The sequence below is a fragment of the Chrysochloris asiatica genome, unplaced genomic scaffold, assembly GCF_000296735.1.
Source record: "Chrysochloris asiatica unplaced genomic scaffold, ChrAsi1.0 scaffold00003, whole genome shotgun sequence".
Taxonomy (NCBI): Eukaryota; Metazoa; Chordata; class Mammalia; order Afrosoricida; family Chrysochloridae; genus Chrysochloris; species Chrysochloris asiatica.
The window spans coordinates 27,401,114-27,424,322 of NW_006408521.1; the positions used below are offsets into that span (position 1 = coordinate 27,401,114).

General features: G+C 46.7%; 1 protein-coding gene across 5 annotated transcripts in view; it reads left to right on the top strand.

The window, feature by feature from the left end:
* The window catches only part of PAX2 (paired box 2), a 90,261-nt gene that overhangs the window by 27,007 nt on the left and 40,045 nt on the right, over positions 1-23,209 (top strand). For 3 of the 5 annotated variants that reach the window (XM_006831252.1, XM_006831251.1, XM_006831253.1), the window contains exons 4-5: positions 9,324-9,409; positions 10,928-11,047. In XM_006831252.1, the coding sequence (XP_006831315.1) occupies positions 9,324-9,409; positions 10,928-11,047 (206 nt within the window). Of the gene's footprint in view, positions 1-9,323; positions 9,410-10,927; positions 11,048-18,995; positions 19,065-23,209 lie in introns of all 5 variants that reach the window. The other 2 variants (XM_006831249.1, XM_006831250.1) reach the window with 1 other exon arrangement.

Below are 23,209 nucleotides of genomic sequence, written 5' to 3' on the forward strand. Positions count from 1 at the left end.
GAGCCCTTGGGGCAACCACGGTGTCAGTAATAAGACAGACGTTGTTATTCAACAAAGAATCTTTAAGTATTGGGAGATTCTGGAAAGAAAGTGGTGAGTAAAATAGACATCTGTCTTCATAGAGCTCAGACTTCAGGGGAGGACACGATGTGAACTGAATAATCCGAGAAACAAGGTTTCAGCTCTTTGCTAGATCCTGAGAGGTAGAGTGAAGCAGAGAAGTAGATCAGAAAGCCACAGTGGAGTCAGATTGGGAATGATTTCCAAAGCCAGGCTAGGGAATTTTGAATTTATCCTGTAGGTACTAGGAAGCAATGAATGGTAGGATTTAGTCACATCTCAGAAGAAGTTGGAGAGAGAACTGATGGATTGTTTTTGAATATTGAAGTAACTAGGTGAGAGGTGTTATTGTTAAGTCGAGTCAGTTCTGACCTATGGTGACCCTGTATAGGATTTCCAAGGAGCAGCTGGTGGGTTTGAACTTCAGACCTTATGGTTCGCAGTTTAGTGATGATTCCACAGCACCACACCAGGAGTCTGTGAGAGGTAGGAGGGGCTAAAGCCTGGGAGGCTGAGGAGCCCTCTGCCTCCACCAAGTGGATAAGGGGATACGGAGTATGGGCAGGCACGTTGGCCCCAGAAAGGAGTCTGTGGTAACACCCCTTTCTCCATCAATTGGGCAAGAAGGCCCGAGATGTGGACAGCTCTAGCCAAGAGCCCTGGCAGATGAGGACAGGGCCAGTGATAAGAGGAGCTAGTCTGGTCACGCTTTGGGCTTGGCATGCACCACAGACTGGTTTCCAAATGGTTAGTTAAACACATATCCTTTAATTTTTAAACTTATGCATACTATCTTAAAGTTAAATCAATCCATATGCTTATCATTCATCATATAAACCATCACTATTGCCCCCTTGGGCCAGCCCCATGGCCCATCTAGCCTGGTAAATTGTCTCTGGCCTGGGATCCCAGGGACATGTGGTGGCGGGATATCATCCTCAATGTCTGACTTATGAATGTGAGGTTGATGCGGAAAATATGCCTGACCACATGGGAACCCACTGGGAATTTGTCATCCTGGAATGTATCAAAAACTACTTTCACCTATAGTGTAGTCTCCACGGAGGAATTGATTAGCTTCTTGAACTTTGGTGGCTGTGTCCTTTGGAGTCAAGGTTATCAGGTGGAGGAGCAGAAATCAGGAATTTTCTTCACTAACTCTCCCCTAACCCTCTCAAGACTCTCCTATATAATCAGTGGGTAGTTTTTCTCTGCCCCTAACTTAAGACAGTCATTTCAAGCATTTGTTGTAGTTGTTAGGTGCCATCTGGTCAGCTCCGATGCATAGTGACCCTATATAGGGTTTCCTGTATAGGTACGTAACGTACTTAAAAGATTCTGGTGAGCTTGAACTGCCGACCTTCTGATTCAAATGACTTTGCAGTCCGGCACATTAACCTACAATGCCACACCAGACATTAGAGAATTTTTAAATAATCTGGAGAGTTAGCTGTGAGAAATTCTAACTCAGAAGATCTGAGATGTGGGAGCCACAGATTGTCATTTTGGCAAGCCTCCAGGGGATGCTAATATTGGTGGTTCAAGGACAAAACTTTGAGGAAACAAACACTTTTGCAAGATTTTTGGTAGGGTTCTCATTTCTTGGAGCTCATTTACGACTTTTGAGACCCAACTATAGATGTAGAAGTTCTTGACACACTTGGTGGAACCCTATAAACTTGAAATCTTTGTACTCCAGCTGTGTTCCTCTGTAGCTGGACTGGGATGGCCTGTATACAGTTTTGAAGAACAACTAGTCTCTCATAGCACAAAATAAACAAGCGGGTGGCTTTAAAGAACAGAAATATATTTTTGCATAGTTCAAGAAGCTTCAAATCCAAACCCAGGGCTTGGCTCTAGGAGGAGGTCCTTTCTTGTTAGTAAGCCTGGTTGTTTGCAGGAACTCCTGGGGATTCCTTTGCTTGTAGATGATTCTCACTTGAGAATGCTTACCCTTGTGTATGTGTCTGTGTGTTTCCTGGTCTTTTTATAACTCAGAAGTGATTTGCTTTAGGATCCACCCTACAGTGGTATAACCTCATTAACATAGTAAAAGAAAAACTCTATTTCTAAACAGGATCTTATCCCCAGGTACAAGGGCCAGGTATTTTGTGCATGTTGGGGGTCACAATTCAATCCATACTATGGTCTTAATCTCTCCAGCAGCCATTATGAACAGTGCTCAGAACCCTGCCTGCCATGTGGTTAATTATCCAAACTGAAGTCCGCAGGGTACGTAAGTGGGCAAAACAATGCTGGGATCCACACAAACTGCAAATCCAGAACCTAAGCAAACAGGGCTTCTGTTAAGAGCTTCTGACCCCAGTGGGGAGGGCACGTGCAGCGTGGATGCATTCCCATTGGGGTCCTGTGGAAGGGAGGGAGTACACTTCTGTTAGTTGGTTTCTTGGTTGGATTGAAGGGTGAGCTCAGTTCCTTAGGGTTCTCAGGAGTAGGGAGAGGTAAACCCGTTTTCAGGAGCAAGAATATTTTCCTGGATGATGTATGATGCCTCACTGGAGGTTCTGTCAGGAAAAGTCTCCAGCTGTTTGTGTTGCTCCGACTTGCCTCAGGGATGAGCCAGGGACACGTGCCTGATGTAGGCAGCTCTCAAAAGACTGAGATGGAACAATTACCTGCATTCTTTGGGCAAATATCCTTTGCTGAAGTAAATATGGATTTGTTCTCTGGAATGATCCAGGCAGCCTGAAGTCACTGGCAAAGGGTCCATCTACCTCTACTGGGTTGTACATTCTCTACAATGAAGTTGCTTTGATTTACTAAATTAGGAAAGACTTTCCCCAGACCAGATAGTAAATATTTTCTGCATAGACTCTAAAGTAGGCAGTCTACCCCAGGACAATTTAAATGAATTTATACATGTAAATGGGAATTCTGGTGTGATCCTATAGGATAAACACTGGACTGCTAACTGAAAGGTGAGCCACTCCTTGGAAACCTTGTACAGATAACTGATTTGACAGCACTTAAAAACAGCAACCAAAATATGTATGTGATACATGTATGGAGTTACTTGGCATCTTGCTCCCACAGTTCTCTGAGCAAAGCAGTGATATGATCTGGCCTGAGGCCAGCCTGACCATTCCACTTGAAACTAATTCCAAAGTGGAGAAGGCAGTCTTTTATGGACAGCTGGGCAGGATTTCATGGGAGCATGCTTAGAGATCTCATGTACACACCGCATTGTCAGCCTCTGGTTCCATTTTCCAGTTAGGAGCACTGAGGTTCAGGGAAGCCTTTTTACCCTTCATTTCTCAGAACAGAACAAAATATTAAAAGTAGAACCCAGGAGACTGGATCCTGGGGTTTTGGGTGTCTCTCTACTAGAGGCAGTAAGCTTAGTGTTTCAGGGTAGGTCCTAGTGTCTGTCAGTCCACCTGAATTCATGTCTTGGCTTTGCCGTTTATTAAACATGTGACCTTGGACAAATTATAATATGCTTTATCTGTAAAATGGGTTGTTGTGAGAATTAAGTGACCTTTGAAGAACTTAGAACATTGCCAAGCACATAGTAAATGTTCAGTAGGCAGTTTTTATGACTGGAACCTCTGCTAAGAAAGCATTGCTCCTAGAATCCTGACCAGCTTAGTCCTGGAAAGGCTGCCTCATCACTGCCTCCAAGGTGAGCTTTCTGAGGTCACCTCCATGCTAATAGGACCTCTTCTTGTTCCCACCTCAGGGTGAGTTTTGCACACCATTTATTATCATATAATATAACACAATATAATACCATACATAACATAACATAATATGATGGGTAGGTTAACTTGGAAACCCTGAGGCGGACCGTGGATGGATGGATAGATGAATAGATACATTTGTACTAAGTATACATACATTATATCATTCTATTGATTTGTAAAAAGTTCCCAGTCTGCCTGGCTGTAATGAGATTTTTGAACTTTGCGTGGCGATCAATGAGAGGAATATTATTGGCCTGGAGAATTGATATACCTGCTCTTGGTGGCTTGTTCTGCTCCCAGGCTGCCCCGGCCCCCCAGGTGTACGATTCCAGCAGACACTTAACCTTTTTTACAGTGTCATCAGGCTAAAAGGAATCTAATAGTGACACAGGACTTGTGCTCAGCACTCTGCCACTATTGCTTTCCTGTCACAAATAATTTATAGCCTTCTATTTCCATCCCTGAGCCTGCACCCCAGCCCTGCCTCCCGCTTTTCCCCAGCTTCCAGGAATCAATAAACTAGCATAGCCACAGTGGGACTTGAGGGTGCAAGGAGACAGACAGACAGGGAGAGGGGAGCTAGAGAGAGGACCAGAGTAAGACAGAGAGTAGAGAAACAGAAGGAAGCACAATGGAAAAAATGAAAGAGGAACGGGGAAGAGGGCCTAGAACTTAAGTAAGAAGGGTTGAGACCCTTTCCGTTTCCTCATGAGTTCATCAAACTGTTCATAGGGGACCCATGGCATGGCTTTCATTCTCGCTTATAGAGTGGACGGCAATGTTCAGATCTCCAACTTGGTGGAGAGTGGAGACCTCCCGGGAATTTAGCCAAAGAGCTGTGACCCCCGCTACCTGCATTGCCATCCTTTACTCTAAAGCGCTGCCATTCTTCCTTGGCATCTTAGTCCTGAAGTATTGCTGTTTGTGCCCTCTGTGTATCCTTCCCTGAGCTCCCACACGGGGTTGGTCTAGTCCCAGTCTGTCTTGCAGTGAGTCTTTCTAATGCAACTTCTTTTGAGGTCAGGGTGGGGTTACCTGCGCTGTGTATTGTCTGCCTAGTGCTTTTTCCAAGGGTCTCAGCAGCACCTGAATTGACCAGGCATATTGGGCTGTGAGGACCCCCACTTGCACCTGGCTCAGCTAAATAGAAATCATCCAAGCCTAGGGGTTACATATAGGAATAATAGTACCAGTAGTCATTATTATTATAGCCTGCATTTATTGAGCAAAGCATCATGCTAATCACTTTACATGGATTATCCTATTTAATCCTCACAACAGCCCTATGAAGTGCATCGTATTATTATCTTATGTTACAGATGGGGGAATAAGAAACAGCCAAGGCTTTTCACAAGCAATAAGTAGCAAAGCTAGAATTCAGACTCAGACACACTGAGCCCAGAGCCTAGGCTTAGAGTCTTTGCTATGCTGATGTCCTTGTAAATGTGGGAGACTATAAGTGCCTACAAGTCCCCATGTTGGAACTCAGGCCAAATCCCTGGAGGCTCCCAGGAGAGGACAGTTTCTCCTCTGAAATGGTGGAGGAGAAAGAGCATCCATGTGGAGAAAAGTATGCTGAAGAAAGAAGTGGGAAACAGGCACCTGGCAGGGCAGTCTGTTCATGGAACCAGGAGATAGCACCTCCCAGCTCCCAAGTGGAGACGTGCCCGCCATTGCTCCTAACTGCATCTCCAAGGATTTATATCCAAGAGCTTGATCCTTCAGGATGTCCTTTGGGACCCAAAATTCCCAAGAGTTATTGGGTTGTAGTATGGTGTGCAAAGAGCCACTGGTTGACCATCAGGGTCCCACAGCTCCAGTTTTTTCATTTCCTGGGATCAACACTGGGGACTGGTGTGGATGGACACCAAGAGCATGAGTAACTCACAGCAGGTACCCTGCCCAATTCCTTTCCCATTCTCCACCAAGCTGCTGTCAGGGAGTAGTGATTTTCCATCACTTGCTGCCTTAGCTAAATCTGCACCAGTGCCCTGGGGTCAGAGGCCCTGGGTAACAAAGATAGAAAGTCTGCAAGGCTGGGCAGTTATCTGCCGCACCCAACCTCGATACTGGAATTCCCTTAGCCCAGAGCCCCTCAAGTCAACCCACCTGCAGTGCCCAGTGAAACTCCAGAAACTTTTGCTGCAATGAATCAGGAGCAGCTGCCCTGAGCTGCTCAGTGTCCTTCTAGGCTTTTCATGAAGAGCAGTCTATGCTGTCTTTAACTCCTTCCTCATCTTTCCCAGGGTGATCACGCACCGAACCTTTTCTTCCCCCCAGCTCTTGGGCTATGGCCTTACCTTCTGCTTTGCTTAAAGAAGCTTTTTGCCACGTCAAAGAATGCCATATCTGACTTACTTCTTCCCCTGCGCCCTCTACTCCACTCCTCCCTCCGGCTGCCTTGCTCTCTCAACCATCCACACTCCCTCAGGCAATTTTGGGTTTCTTCCTCCTCAGTCTACAAACTTATCAAGATCTTTCGTATGCTGAGAAACCTTTCCTCCACTCAGCTGCCAGTTCTGTCCCCTGGCTTTCACACCTCTCTCTCTGTGTGTCTTTCCTGACAGACTTCTGAAGGTAGTACTTTACTTTTACTGCCTCCCTCTTCTCAGCCCCTCCCACCCCCATTTACTTTCTAAGCTTGCTGTCTGGCTCCCGCTTTAGTTACTTTGTTGAGACCCTCTCTCAAAGGTCACAAGTGGTCATCAAAATCTCCACATCTGTGTTTCTTCTTATTCTCTTCAATCTTTAAGTCATTTCTCCTCAGTCTTTATGTCACAGGGACACTGTGGAGCGTATGCTGTCCTTGAAATATTCTTCTCTACTGACTCGTGTGAAACTGTCCACTCCAACTTCTCCAATTTCCAGTGTGAGCCATTCTTTTCTGACTTCTTCACAAGGGCAGGTGCTACCTCTTTTTCTCTGAAAGCATGGCTTCCTCCAGTCTCCATTCCTTAACCTTCTTGTACCCTTAAACACTCCTTTCCTTGACAGTCTGTTAAATGTGTGCCTGCTGGGCCAGCTGACTCCTGGGCATCTCCACCTGGATGCCCCCTGCCAGCTCAAACACTGCATGTCTAGGACCAGTGTCATCAATTGGCTCCGAAAACAGCTACGTCCCTGCAGTATTCCTGTCAACAGTACACACCACCAGCCTTCCACAGAGTTGGGTGCTGAGAGCCATCATTGATTCCAGATCCTGACCATTCTGCCTTTATAGTGTCTTACAGATTCGTCCCTTTCCTTCCAGAAGTCATTTCTTAATGTTTATGCCTGTATATTGCTTTCCTGGGATTAGTTAGTGTATATCCTGTCTAATTTAGAAATCGCTCATGGCTTGAGATTCTCTAAACCTGGTTTTCACATGTTGTTGGGAGTATGGTAAAGTTGCCAAAAGGACAGGCTTTGGAGGTTGCACTCTGACTCTGCCCTAACTAGCAGTGTGATCTTGAGTAAGCTACTTACTTTCCTTTGGAGATTGTTGTGAGAATTAATAATAGTATACCTACATATGTATTCTAAATTATAAGTGCTCAGTAAATGGAAAAATAGTGATCATCATCAACATCTTTACCCAAGTTTTCATCTTGCTTTCCACTGTTTCTGGTTAACTGATCTAGGTATTATGCACATTCCAACCTCCATGCCTTTCTGTCTACCTTCCTCTCACACCTGCCTATGACATCCTCCCTCGGCTGTTTTGCTCATTTTAGAATCATAGTATTTTTCACTAGGGAAAGAGACCTAAGAGGTCCTGAAGTCTAGCCCCTTTATTTTACAGCTGAAGAAGCTAGGCCCAAAGAAGTTAAATGTTAAGCTCAAGGCTATGTGGCCTCCTACTGATAGACTGAAAACTGGGACTCGGGGCCCATGACCTGTAACCCTGTGTCCGTTCCACTATGCTAAAACCAGTTACTGTGAGCCAAGTATGACTCACGGTGACCCTATGTGTGTTAGAGTAGAATTATGTTCCATAGGGTTTTTAAGGACTGCTTTTTTGTGGGGGGAGTAGATCCTTAGGCCTTTCATTCAAAGTACCTCTGGTTGGATTCAAATTTGTAAGCTTTCAGTTAGTAGCTGAGTGTGTTAACTGTTTGCACTACCCAGGGACTCCTTTCACTATACTACATGTCTTCAACTTCAGCGCTACCTGATTTTGAAATCCAGTTCTAGTGATTTCTTCCCTAGTTCTCTCACTTAAAAGGGGATGCCTCTGAATCCTTCTGGCACTTACCACCTGGCCCCTCATGCTTAGTTTTTTGAGGGTGTATCTCTTCTCTCTTCGGTTTAATTTCCAGCGCTGTGATATAGGGGCTTCATCTTGAGTGTCTACAAGTGCTTAGTAAAAGCCATTAGAGCTGAGCCCGCTGTGGTTGTGACTCACCTGGTTGGTGGAGGTGAGCATGGCTCACATGCCTCTCTGGGAAAAGGAGCAAAGCTATGGGCATCTCATCTGACCAGTGGTGGAGTGGGCCACTCTTAAATGCTAGTCTCAGGGTTGGTCTTTTGGATGACTGGGTCTGGCTCTTCTGATTCACTGAAAAACAGACTCACTTCCCACCCTAAGATGCTTGATTTCATCTCCATCATCAGATCTGTAGAGAGGGCACCAGGCTTTTCAGTAGGGCCACTAAAGAGGCCATGAGTCAAGTAAGACCCTCTGGCTGGAAAGAATGCCACCAGCCAGCCAACCAGGTCCGGGTGGGGACAGGACTTGGACTTTGGAGACAAAAGGGTCCCCCATGACCTTTCTGTGGAATGGGGAAATTCCTTCTTCCACACTGACTCTGGACTCCTGGTGTGATACTATAGGATCAGCTGAACTATGAACCACAAGGTCAGCAGTTCAAGCCCATCAGCTGCTCCTCAGAAACTGTACAGGGTCGCTATGAGTCAACACCAACTCATCGGCACTTGAGTGGATAACACTGAGTCAATACAATGCTGACTCTGGAGTCTTGGTATGGCACTGTAGGATAAGCCCTGGACTGCTAACTGCAAGATCAGTGGTTCAAACCCACCAGTTGCTCCTCAGAAACCCTATACAGGGTCACTATGATTTGGAACCAATTCAATGGCACTTAACAACAACAACATGCTGACTCTGGAGGCCTAATAGGAAATGCCTCTCCAAAGTCGTCTCCAGTCCAGGAAGTCTTATTACCTGGGGAAGATTTGTGTGTGTTTGAAAAGGGAAGTGTGGACAGCAAGTCACCAGCAGTCCCCACTTCCAAGAAAGGGAAAGAATGCTGAGCTCCTCTCCTTGTGTGTCCCTGATCCTCACTACCAAAACTCAAGTTGCAGTTCAGATGATTCACAAAGCAAAGCAGAGTGCAGACAGCCTCTGCCCAGAGCTGCATTAGATTGACCTCCACAGAGCTACCAGGAGAGAAAGGTGTGTCTGGCAACCATTATTGAGAACAAAATTTCCGGGAACAGATAGATGAGGAAAGATGAGGAAGGAGCAAGGGAGTTTAAGAGAGCCCGTCCCAAGGCTGGGCTGGAGTTAGCCAGACCAGGAGAGGCATGTAATGCAATGCTGTTGTGATGCTGTTTCAGGATCATCCGGACCAAAGTTCAGCAGCCTTTCCACCCAACGCCAGATGGGGCTGGGACAGGAGTGACTGCCCCTGGCCATACCATCGGTAAGATTGGGGAAGGGGAGGCTGGGCCCCTGAGGGAAACCAAGGAAACCAGGTTCTACCCCACTAAGTCTGACGTCTATTGGTTGCCCAGTTTCTGAATCCCTGCTCTTCCTGAGTTTCTAGAGGCTCAGGATCTCCCAGAGAGAGACTAATCCACCTGGATGGTTCTTTGCCTCCTGACCATAGTACCTCACCTCTGCTTTACCTCAGCCCATCAGTCAGTCTCTGTCTATATAAAATCAATAGTTTCCTGTGAGGATTTCCTTTTCTTCTCCTGTCACTCTTCTTGCCCCTCCTTCATCTTTTGTTTTTAGCTGATTCTGTCTTCCTACATGCCCCTCTTTCTTCCACATCTACTCTTGCGCTCTAGCCTTCTAGTTTAAAGAACTTTAAAAGTTACCCTTCTCTCTTCTTTCCTTTCCTCTCCTCTTTTGTTCTCGCCTCTCCCTGTGTTTGCTTCTGGATTTGTGTCTCTTCTCTCTCTTTTCCTCTTCATGTCCTCTCATGATCTCGCTCTCTGTCTCATTCACTCACTCGGAAGCTCTCTGCTCCTCACAATCCTCCTCATTTACTCACCTTTGTTCAAGGCCTTTCAGAGACATGCCCAGGCCTTTAGAACACCTGTGAGACCCTGCCCGCACACAGTACTGTAACCTGTCTTAGTCCTGAGGGTACTTCTTAGTGCAGTTGTCACCATATTGAAGGCTTGGGGCTTGAGGGGCTCAGATGTGATTAAACTTTTCCTGCTGCCTCTTGGCAGCTTTCTTCGTCTCTCTTGACCAACAGGAAGTAGCGATGACTGGTCCTAGCCCTCCTGGAGTTGGCAGGAGCTATTGTTTATTAGGCCTGTGTAACAGCATGTGCTGGGAAGGAGGGTGAGGCCAGACTGTACCTGAACTCATGACTGCTCAGTGAATAGGCTCACTAGTTGTGCTCTAAGGGGAGATTCGGAAATGTTCAGGTGGTTTCCCAACCAGAAGCTACTCAGGGAGAAGAGCTGTGCACCCCTGGACCACTCTGTGTCTTAGGCAAGATCAAAGGTAGACCTTACAAAACCATAGACTGTAAATCAGGACTGGTAAAGACTCAGCCCAAGAGACTGAGAAACAAGCTGAGGTTTGTTAGAGGGATTTGATCAGCCCTAGGGATTGGGGGAGCTGTATAGGGAAGCAGTCTTGTAACCATGCTGTCTAGAGGAACGCAGAACCACTTTCAAGACTGAATCCTAGGCCTGCATTCCACCCATTTTCGGTGAATGCAGTGAGTTCAGGGATTTGAGTGAAACCTACAGGTCTACTTAGAATGCCTGGGGTTGACTGGTCTCCACTCACCCTACAGGTGGGCAAAATTGAATAGCCTAGAGTATATGTAGCAACATGTTCCCCCTTCAGCCCCAGAGTAAGAAGGGAATTGTGGGTCCCTGTCCCCTCATTTCCTTTGCTCTCTCCCCCTAGCCCTTGAGCTCTGGTCTGAGGTCACAACAGCTCCCCTTATGGCATGTTTTCTCCTCTCATCCAGTTCCCAGCACAGCCTCCCCTCCTGTTTCCAGCGCGTCCAATGATCCAGTGGGATCTTACTCCATCAATGGGATCCTGGGGATTCCTCGCTCCAATGGTGAGAAGAGGAAACGTGATGAAGGTAGGGAGGAGGGAAGAGGTTTGGCTTCCCTTTTGCATGCTTTGTCCTTGGACTCTGAGCTCCGGTTTCGGCCTGGCCTCGCAGCTGCTCTGCTGTGAGATCAATTTTAGTAGCAAAGCACAAGTCCCCTCACTGCCCTGCTGGCTCCTGGAGAGAGGGAGGGAGGCTGTTGGTGGGGCCATCAGCTTCACCATCTGCTCAGCAGCCCCAACTGCCTAACCTTCCGCTGGGAGTCACCCACCCATCCCTGTGTGATGCCAGGAGGAGAAGCATGAGCCATTTACCTTGGGAAGCTTTTGGAGGTTGGGGGACAGCTGGTCTCTGACCTGAGGATGAAAGGCCAACCTACCTTGTCCTTACCTGCTCCCAACCCAGCAGGAGGTGGAGAGCAATGTCATTTACAGCTGACTAGGGTATCTTTTCTTGGTATTTTTCTATGGACAGCACTCTCAATGAAACTACCTAGGGAGCTGGCCCCTCATCGCTTCACCTTCATGAGAGGAGACAACACACAGTCACCTCTCGCCCTTTCCATCACATCCACCTGGAACCTCAAGGTCCAGCAGGGTATTGGGCAGTTAAAGGGAATGGGGAATGAAGGAGAAGGAAGAAAAGGAGGGAAAAGGAAGTAAGGGGAACACTGAAGTGAAGACAGACTGAGCTCCCAGGTCTTTCCTTGATTGAGAATGGTGGGGATGGAGCTTCAGTATGTTGTGACACTATGGGTCCCCTTGGTGAGTTTTTGTTTCTCTTCTGGTGCATGAGGCCAGGGTCTGGAGAAACACGCAGAGGTAAAGTGTCTGCAGCCTCCTTCCGGCCCCAGTTCTCTTAGGGACCTCACTGGGGAAAATGTAGCCTGGCCTAGGGAAGGTGTGTGATTTTAAGATATTTGCCATGAAATGGACAGACTCCACTAAGGATGAGCATGAAGAGGGTGACCATACAGTCCACGAGTCCAGGAGAGGCTCAATTTTTGCCTGTTGTCTCTGCATCTTGACCAGTCAGCACCTCCTTTTACTCTCAAAAATATCCTGCTTGGATACGAACGATAGACAAGCCCTGGATGGGGGTGGGGGGCAACTTTAGAAGGTAAAGACTAGAAAAAGGATAAAGCTGAGATTCCCTGAGCCCTGGCCTGAGGTTCCCTGGGCTCTGGCTGCAGGTAAAGAGAGTGAGCCCTCCTTGGCCTTCAGCACAGGGGTAGAGTGGATGAGAGGCCTAGGTCTGGCAACACCACGATGACCTGATGCTGGCCTCCTTCCAGAAGCCCTAATGGCCTCGTTTCACAGGGAAACAGCTTGTCTGGCTCCATTTCTCCTTCTTCCCAAATATCCAAACCCATTTGGCTGCCACGGCCTTTGCCACTCACTAAATTTCATTGTGGTTATTTTGGCCGCAGCTACTGATGGGCAGGGGGAGGCTGAGTCCCAATTCCCCTTGGGAGCTTCCCTTACTCAGGCCTGAGTCAAGCCTTAAAACCCTGAAGGGTTTCTCCTTTAAATCACCTGATGATGCTTTCTTTTTCAGAGGATGAGTTGTGCAGGGGAAACCACAGAATCCCCTCTCTAATGACTTTTACTCTTCCCCATTGACCTAAGGTTGGAGCCAAGCATGCCCGCTACTCCCTGGACTCCTCCTCTGAGCCATGAAGGGAAGCCGGGAGTAAAGAGGCCCTGGCATGAGTTTGTAAACACCCAGGGCTGGGCCAGTTTAGCCTAGAACAGAGCACCCCCTTCATAGAACAGTTGATCACATTCATTGTTTTGAGTCTATTCAGTTCATTGAACCTTTCCTGCACATCGGTTGCAAGAGAGGCCTGGTGCTATAGAATCCCAAAGCAGAACAAGATATGATTCTTGTCCTTAAGGAGCTTATACTCTGGCAGGGTGTGTAAAGTACATGAGCTGAGAGAACAGAAAGGTCCATCAGATATCTGTGTTGTAAGAGAAATCTGGGCTGTAAGCCATGGGAGTTCAGAGCAGGAAGGGAATAAACCACCAGGAAGGACTGCTGTTAGAGGAGAGGCTTGAAGAATGGATGAGGAGAATGATGGAAGACAAAGGTAACGTGAAATTCTGCTAGATGGAAGCTTGTGACACAGGTACTGTGACTGCAGTAGTGGAGGTAGTGGGAGATAAGGCGAGTGTCTTAGTCACCTAGGGCTGCTGTAACAGAAGTGCCAAACATGGGCGCCTGTAACAAACAAAACTTTTCTCAGAGTTTAGGATACTAATCGTCCAAATTCAGGATGCCAGCTCTGGGCAAAGGGTTTTTCTCTCTGTCGACTCCAAAGGACGGTTCTTGCCTCTTTGTGCTTCTGCTGCTGGCTGATCTTCAGGAATCTTGACATCTCTCCTCTCCTCATCTCTGCTTCTTTTGCTTGCTTGTTTAATCTCTTTTCTATCTCAAAAGAGATTCCGTCAAGTAATGGTGGTGGTGGTTGTGTGCCATTGGATAGGCTCCCACTCACAATGAACCTGTATAGGGCTTCTGAGGCTGTAACTCTTCACAGGAGCAGAAAACTTCATCTTTCTAAAGCCTTATCTACAGCTGGTAGGTTCAGACTTTGTGATTAGCAGTCTAATCTCACTATGCCACCCTGCACTAACCCTGCCTTATTAACATAGCAAAGACAACCCATTACCAAATGGGATTCTAACCATAGGCATGTTGTTGTTGTTAAGAACCTTTGAGTCGGTTCTGACCCATAGCACCATACATAGCATTTCCAAGGAGCGGCTGGTGAGCTTGAATCACTTGTGGTTCAAACTGACTTTACAGTCAGCACATTAACCTGCAGCACCACATCTAGAGGTTAAGGATTTACAACATATATTTTGGGGGGGACACAATCCAATTCATAACATGCCATCCTTTGTCCCCCCAAAATTCATGTCCTTGTCACATGCAAAATAAATTTACCCTATCACCCCCCCAAATCTTAAATCAATTCCAAATCCAAATTCTCATCTTTTGAAACATCTGAATCAAATATGAGTGAGGCTTTAAGGTACTTCATCCTGCAAAATTCCTCTTCATCTGTGAACCTGTTTAATCTAGAATACAAGTGATCGGTTTCCAAAGTACAATGATAGAACAGGCACAAGGTACACATATCCATGGCAAATAGAAGAAATTAGAAAAAAAGTATATAGCAAGCAGCCCAAAATCCAGTAGAAGAAATTACATTAGCTTTCAAGTTGGAAATAATCTTCTATTCTCTGAGACCATCTAGTCAGTGGTAACCAGAAAAAAGTACACACAAAGAAAGCCCACATGAAAATTAAGCACAGAAAACCCCCCATTACCCTAAGCTGAAGTAACCTTTACGGTCATAATTTGATACCTCCTCCTGAGATATCCAAGATTATCACTTACAAGTTCTACCTTCCACCAAACATTTGAATATAATTCAAATTATTTGCCACTGCATAAAAACATCACCCTTCCCCCATTATCCAATCACCTGATCCAAATTTTCTTTTAAAATCTCATCAGAAACATTTTTAATGTCCATATTTGTAGCAATATTCTGTTGCTGACACCATATGTATTCTCTAAGATGACAGAGACTTCTTTTATAGACCTCTCCTTACTTCCTTTTGAGCCCTCACCAGAATTGCCTTTGACATTCTTATTTTACCAATAGTCTCTTAAAGACAATCTTGGCTTTTACTATTGGTGGTGGTGGTAGTAGTGTGCCGTGGAGTCGGTTCCGACTCATAGCGACTTTTTATAGGGTTTCCAAGGCTGTAAATCTTTACAGGAGCAGAAAGCCTCAATTTTCTCCCAGGTACCTGAAAATTCTTACAACCTCTAGCCTTTACCCAATTTCAAAACTGCTTCCACATTTTACCCAGTACCAAATTCTGTCTTAGTTATTTACTGCTGCTATAGCGGAAATGGGGTCCTGGTGTGCTGCTATGGGTTACTGGACTGGACTGTAAAGTCAGTTTGACCCACAAGGTAGGAGGTTCGAGCTCACCAGCTGCTCTTCGGAAACCCTATACAGGGTTGGTATGGGTCGGAACCGATTCAATGGCACTTAACAACAACAACTAACAGAAATACTACATCAATGGATGGCTTTGACAGAGAAACTCATCTTCTCACAGTTTAGAAGGTTAGACCTCCAAATTCAGGGTGCCAACTCTAGGGAAAGACTTGCTCTTTCTGCCTTTGCGCTCCTTGGTTTTCTTCATGTGGCTTGGCATCTCTCTTTCCTCACTTCTGCTTCTTTTGCTTGATTGTGTAATCTCCTGGTGTGGCTGGCACTGTAGGATAAGCACTGGACTGCAAGGTGAGTTTGAACCACAAGGTTGGTAGTTCAAACTCACCAGCTGCTCCTTCAAAACCCTATTACAGGGTCACTATGAGTCTGAACCAACTCAATGGCACTTAACAACAATAAGAACATATCTCAAAAGAGATTAACTCAAGATACAACCTTTACTAATCCTGCCTCATTAACATTACAAAGAACCTATTCGCAAATGGGATTGTAACCACAGGCATAGAGGTTAGGATTTACAACTCATGTTTGGGGAACACAATTCAATCTATGACAGTGTGTTAGGGTCACAGGATATCAGACCCAAACTGGATGCTCTAAGGAGCTTGGACCTTTGATGGAAGGGCTAGGAAGAGGCTTGGGTTGGGGGAAGCTCACCCTCCAACTGACCAACTGAGAAGAAAGCAGGGAAATATCTCAGGAAGCAGTTGATGTCTTTTAGGTGAGGAAGTAATGGGGGCTTTTAAGTTTCCTCTTATTGCTTAAACACTACCTCCTAAGCCTCACGGGTTGGCAAGAAGGATCAGAAGACCTCCATTACTCTGTTCTTTGGGGCGGGGGGGGGGGCATTCTTTTGGCCTGACTCCCCCTTCCTCTTACCTTTTCTTGACCAACCCTAGGCCAGAACGAGCTGTCCTTTCTCTGGTGGAGGTCAGAGCCCAGGAGGGAAGCTAAATCTCCCTGACTCCCAACTTGATCCATTAGACCCAGGTGGGAAGGGAGAGGAAAGAGCAAAGCCCTTTCACAGTACTTCTTCCCCCTCCCCCACCCTGGGTGTCTCCAAGCAGCCAGGCCCCTGTTTGCATTAGGGAGCAGCTCAGATGATTAAGAATACAGGAGATAATTATGTGTCAAGATGATGTAGCCCAACTCTGCAGTCAGGCCAAGGTAGCAAAGCAGCTGGTAGGCTGGCTGCAGGAGGTGGCCCCAGGCAGGGGTTGCCTAGACACTCAGGTGTGTTCTTCAGCTATTGGGCCAGGACTACAGACAAAAGAGAAATCTGACTTGGTATCTGAGGGGTGTTGGGGCAGGGATTGGGTTAGACTGTGGAAGGAGTGGAGGGGGCTAATCTTTCTCCAGAAGGACTCTTGATCCTCCTGCCAGAATGGCCCCAGGCACTGGGGTTCTCTCACTAGAAAGTCATGTCCCCAGGGCAAACTGGGAACCTTTTCCTCCTGAATCCACTCCTGCTCCTTGGGTATAGTTCCGCTTATTCTTCAGCTTTAACAACGTCACGGTGGTGGGCATTAATGCGGACAATCACCGCAGAGTGTGTTAGCGTTATTGGAGAGAGTCTCGCATTGCTTATTGGTGATCACAGTGATAATATCCAGAATATTATTGGCATTGGCACTCAAAATATGGACAATATTATTAGTGTCTGCAGCAACCTTTGCTGTGGGAATATTAGTAAAGGGCCGATCAACTGCGGCTCTGGGGAAAAAGGAGATTGAGAGTAACTGCGAACCTGCTTGAGATTCCTTCTCATTCCTTAGCCTTTGGAAGCATGGAAAAATCTCGCAGGCTTTCCTGTGAGAAATGTGCTGATCAAAATGCTTTAGCTTCTTCCTCCCAAGAGTCGAAAAACTCCCAGAATGAACTAGGGATAGCTGAAGAAGTGATGTCATGAAACATCCAAAAGACAGGCTGTGTGTCAGTCCAAGAAGGTAGAATGTCCAATTAGCACCCACCAAAATGCTCACTTGTTCTTAACTAAAATTGTGGGTTGATGTTTTTGGGAGTCCTGGTGTGGCACTGTAGGGCAAGCATTGGACTGCTAACTATGAGGTCAGTGGTTCAAACCGATCAACCACTCTTTGGAAACTCTATACAAAGTCACTACGGATCAGAATGACTCAACAGAACTTTACAACAATATTGGGGATGGATTCCCTGGGCCTTTTGAAGGGACACAGATTCCCTGATTTTTGCATGCCCAAGCTTGCATGGCTGGAGCATAGAGATACTCTTGTTTTCCTCTCTAACAACCAGGCTCAAAATCCAAAATCCTTTCTTTCCCTTTACTCTGTTGCATTCAGCTGGAATCCAAAGCACTGGTGTTGTGGAAGCGCAGAGCAGTTACATAACTTGTCCAAAAATCTGAAGGAAGTCATATGGTGTGAGTCTGTTGGTCTGTGTGAGGGAAAGTGTGCTGGTCTCCCTTGCTATGTGGGATTGCATGGGGCTGTGGTTTTGCCTTCCATTAATTAGGTGCACAATGAATTGTGCAGTTCAGTGTGCCAAGCCAGTGCAGTTGTGTGTGTGCAATAAGGCAGGCTGCATGACTGCAAATGGCTGAGGCCTGTCACTGCCTTTAATAGCTCCCTTCTGCTGTGGATGAAGCCATAACTGGAAGAAGCAGTTTATTTCCTCAGTTAGTTTCCCTCTGAGAAGTCACCGACGGTGGTGTTCAGGTTAGACTTAGAGTCAAGAAGGGGATTCAGCTGTGGAAATGAGCAGCATCTGCCCGGTCTAAAGCTAGAGAAAGATGCATGGACTTCACCAGGAATGGTGAGCAAGGCTTGAGGCCAGCTGTGCAGCCCTGGTAAAGCCCAGTAAAGAAAAGTGTGGACTCTGGAGTTGGGGAACAGCTGGATTTGAATCCTAACATCACTTACTGGTGGTATGACCTTGGGCAAGTCAACTTCCATCAGTTCTTTCTTCTGTAAAATGGAGATGTAACAACACTTGCGTCTTGGGACCCATGGAGAGGGTTTAATGAGATCATGGATATCAAGTGCAGAGCCAAATCCATTTTGGAAGATGGGTCTTTGTTTGTCTGGGGAGGAAGTCCCAACTGGCAGGGTTATATTTCTAGGGGAAAGGAAATTGTGTCAGAGAGAAGCTTAGCTGGACACAGGACCCCTAACCCTGGTGTGGTTTCTTGTAACTAGGGCAGCCTAGAGAAGTGGCTGCTGGGATCCACCAATAGAGAGGACCAACTTCCCATGTGTGACATAGAGGACATTTGTCTGCTTACTCACTCATTTACTCTGTGGTTATCCAGTTGGGCCATAGGCCATCACTTAGCATCCACAGGCATTTCGATTGTGTAACTAATGATAGCACCCCCTTCTTGGCTGACAGGGGAACATCACTCCTCCATGCATCAGTGTACATTCCTGCTTCCACATTCAAGTTTATGATATTTGTTTTATGGACCCAAATGTAAGTTTTTACACTGTTTATACAAGTGTGAGTGTGCGTTTTCTACCAACTTGAGATCTTTGGGTGAAAGGAGGTGTAGAATGCCAAGTGTTGGGGATGTGTGCAATTTGCTGGGTCGTGTACATGCTTGAAGAGCTTGTCAGGTGTGAGTATGTGCCTGACCACCAGGCCAGTGAATGTAGATAGATGGGTTGAAGTCAGGCCAGAGTGTGTTAAGCACACACTTACATAGAGCTATGCTCAAACCCTGTAGGCATCACTTCACATTCTGTGGGCAAATGGATGAGGATGCCCGAGTCTGCCTACAGGGTTGGCCTGGGACCCAAGGCTAGGGAGACTGAGGTGGGAATCCCTACCCACTCAGGCTGTGTGGGATCTTACAACCCTTTGAAGATGAGGCTGGTCTCCCAATCTCAGGTCTTGCTCTGGTCTTCTACCTGCCTGCCTTTCGGGATCTCTCAGTGTCTGTCTGTCTCTTATTTACTCTAGTTGAGGTATACACTGATCCTGCCCACATTAGAGGAGGTGGAGGTTTGCATCTGGTCTGGACTTTAAGAGGTATGGGGGCCAGAGGGAACAATGGTGTGGGGGTCAGGGGAAAGAGCTTGGGGGTGGCGGTTAGAGGCCCTTCAGACACTGGGTTCCTAAGGGTCAAAGAGCAGAAGAGGAGGAGTTGGCTTAGGCTTCTACAGGCAACTAAGAGATGAATAGAGCCTCAGGGCCTGGGTCACTTCTGCCTTGGGTCAGTGATGGGGTTTGGGACTGAGGGTTCAGTGGACCAAAGGGTCAGGCACTTGGTGGATGGGGGGCACTTTTTCCAGTCCTTGGAAAAACAAAGAGCAGATCGGGTAGTAAAACAAAAGCAAAGGAGACCTGGAAGCACCTGACAGCCCTAATTCATCACGGCCCAAGTTTTTTCCTGTGTTCCCATTATATTTGTTTGTAAAAGTGGAAATCAATTTTGAAGGTAATTTTCTGGAAAGAATGGAAGGGAGGTGGGAGGGCCGGATAAGGCAGAGATGGTAAAAGGAAAAATTTAGGCCAGGCACAGCCCAGGGGCAGCTCTTGGCAAGGTGAAAGAAAATTGCATATTCAATCTCCATCCATGAATCTCCCTCACTGCTGCCCGCCTCCTGCTTGAAAACAATGAAGGCTTTTTCCCAACGCTGGGCAGGGCCTCGGTATCAGCCTCACTTTAACTTCAGGGTCATTAATTCCCTGATTATTGAAGGAGAAGAGAGGGTTACAGCATCGTCAATTCCAAAGGCACCCCCCCCCATGTGATCAGGCTCTGGTTGGGGTAGGGTGGGGGGCAGGTGGGGTGAGGTGAGGTGTTTCAGAAGAGCAAGGGGGTGGGAAGGGAGGAAATGGGGAGCCTACTGGACTCGGGGGCGTGGGGGAGAAGGAAGCCTAGAGCAGGGTGGAAGGAGAGGCAGTCAATACAGCATACCTCTGTTGTGTTGTTAGAGCAAATTAAAAGTAGCATGTTCCACTCCACAGCTATCTTTGGGGAGGGAGGGGCACTGAGGGAGGTGGGGGATCTTATCATTGCTTCTTCAGCAGACCAGCCGTGGTGTCACCGTGTGAGGTGACATTTGAATTTACAATTCCGCTGAGAAAAGCCATTAATTCACAAATTAACATTTCTCCCTCTCCCTTTCTCTTTAACACTCTCTCCCTCTCTCACATGGATGTGCAGGCAATTGAAAAGACAAAGGAAATAGCCTTAAGGAAGAGACTTTACTGCTAGTCTGTCTGCGCTGAGATTGCTCCCCCTGCTTCCAGATAGATAAACCAATTACCTGAGCAGCTCAGCTCCTGGCCGCCCGCGATCGCCTCCTTTTGTAGGCTGCCTCCGTGGCTGGATTACACTCGGTGTAGCTCATTAATGTAAACCAGGCATGCCCTGGTCACCGGCCTCTCCTCTCTGCTCTCTTTTCTGATGGGGCATCAGGAAGAGTGCTGGGGTCAGAAAAAGGGGGCAAGGATGAACCTAGAGAAGAGCAGAGGGTGCCCCAGCTAGCTGCCTGGACCTTGGGTCTTTGGGGTGCAGCCGCTGTTTTGGAGGAGGCTGATGGGGGAGTCTGTGAATGCCTGTTCTCTGGCAGGCTGAGTGAGGTCTGGGTACAGGCAGATGGGCAGAGGCCAGGGCAGAGGCCAGAGCACACACCAATTTCTCAGGCCTACCTTACTTGTTGTCTTGGGCCTTCAGGGCCAGATGCAGGAGGCTGGCAGAATCAGAGTGGATATAAGGCCTCCCTGCATGTGAAGAGCTGGAAGAAGGCTTGCTGAGCACACACTCATTTTAATGGGATAGGATTCAGCCTGAAGGAGCGGAAAGGGGGCCCCAAAGAGGGTGCAGATGACTTGGCGGAGTCGCACCTTATTGGGTAAACAAAACGAGGTTGTTCTGACTCCTTACCTAAACATAGCACTTGGGCACAATTATGTCTGTTTACCACATAATCCTTACACACACCCAGCCATACGAGTCCTTTCTTAGAAAATACCCACCTTGGAATGTGTTCTCAAAGTTCTGAAGTAAGCTTACATTGTAGGCAGGAAATAGCAGACCCTCTGTTTGTATTGACTCCCCCACTAGGTTCTTGTAGGTCCCTGGCTGCTGGTGCAAATGCTTTGAGCTCAGCTACTAACATGAAGGTTGATGGTTTGAATTCACCCATTAGTGTTGTGAAAGAAAGACCTGGCAATAAGCTTCTGTAAAGATTCTATCTGAGAAAAGCCTGTGGGGGTGGGGTTATGTGGTGGAGTGGGTTCCAAATCATAGTAACCCTGTGTAGCGTTTCCAAGGCTATAAATCTTTACAGGAGCAGAAACTCTCCTCTTTCTCCCGTGGAATGGGTGGTAGTTTTGAACTGCTGACCTTGAGGTTAGCAGCCCAACTCGTAACCACTACGCTACCAGAGCTCCTTGAGAAGAGCCTGTAGAGTAGTTCTATTACACACAAGGACACCATGAGTTGGATTTAACTCCATAGCAATGGGTTTGGGTTTTGTTTTCTTCAGGCTCTTGGTAGGCACTGTAAGAAGGCATTCTATTGTCAGGAAGATGCTGAGCATAGTTTGTGTTTATAAGGAGAGGTCCTCTGTGGGTATGTGGAAACCTCGTGGTACAGTAGTTAAGCACTCAGCTGCTAACCCTAAGGTCAGTGGTTCAAACTCACCAGCTCCTCCTCAGGAGAACAATGTGGCATTCTGATTCCACAAAGATTTTACAGCTTTGGAAAGTCTGTGGGGGCAGGACTAGGGTGTTGTACAGGATTGTTATGAGACAACACTAGTGTTGGTTGGGTTTTTGACTCTGCGGGTTATTGCTGGGGTGAGACCCATTCATACATGCTGTGCCTTCTAGTACCTATCAGAGTTGGCCATTTACAAAGAAGTCCTACCAAAGTTCAGGAACCAAATCTAAAGGAAGAGGGTTATCTAAGTAAGTGCTTGAGTTTAACCACATTAACAAAGTGTTCAACTTATGTTTTCTTTCCAACTAGTATTGTTGCAAACTTGCCTAATGGGGTGTCTGGACCAAGAAAGGGCTAATGTTCAAAGGTTAGCATTTATTAAGATGTGAAGGGGAAAAAAGTCACTTATGAATGAACACCCATGGAGTCCTGGTGTGGCGCTTGTACACATGTGTGCACACGTATTCATACCTATCATTCGACTCCTACCTAGTTCCCCTATTGGATAAACACTTGACCTCAAGGTCAGTTTGAACTGCAAGGGCAGCAGTTCATACTCACTCCTCAGAAACCTTTAACAACAACACGATGAATACACATTAATTATTACAATTATATATTCCTAGTAACCTGTGAAATTAGACCCTTTGTACCTAAAGGGGAGGTATTTTTAACTGTTGGATTGCATAGTTTAACTGAACTCTGAATGATGTTGGCCATGGACCTGTTGACCGACAACCATGTAATCTACAGAGGTTGTTGTTGTTAAGTGCTGTTCAGTGAGTTCCGACTCATAGCGACCCTTATAGGGTTTCTTAGGAGCAGCTGGTGAACTTGAGCTGCCGACCTTGAGATTCAAACCAACATTGCAGTCCAGCACATTTACCTACAACATAGGCGTAGATTGTGTTAGGACTTTCCCTTGGACACTATGCACACATATCCACATGTGTACGGTTTTTCTGTAGGGAAATACTGGGGATTTCGCCATAGCTGTGTGTAGCTGACCCAAGTACCTGGATTTGCACATAAATCCCTGCATGTAGATGGTAAACTGCCATCAAATCATTAACCTCTTAGTTGTCCAACTAGCGTATACATTGTGCATAAAGAGTTACACTTGATTGTTTGGGGAAGTAGATTAAGACTTAACCCAAAGAATATTTTTTTTAGTAAAAGGCTCAAGAAGTAGATAGGAGACCTCTACCCCAGGAGTCCTAGTGTGGTACTGTGAGTTAATGGGCTAGACTGCAAAGTCAGTGGTTCAAGCTCACCAGCCACTCCGCAGAAACCATATACAAGGTCACTATGAGTTGGATCTCACCAGCCACTCCACAGAAACCATATACAAGGTCACTATGAGTTGGATGCAACAATACTGCACTTAACAACAACAACACCCCCCGCCCCCCGGAGAGACTATATAGAGGAGATGTAGAGGCAGCTCTGAGTGTCCCTGGAAATGGGGGTGGGTGTAGTATAGGTATTACAACTTTCTCAG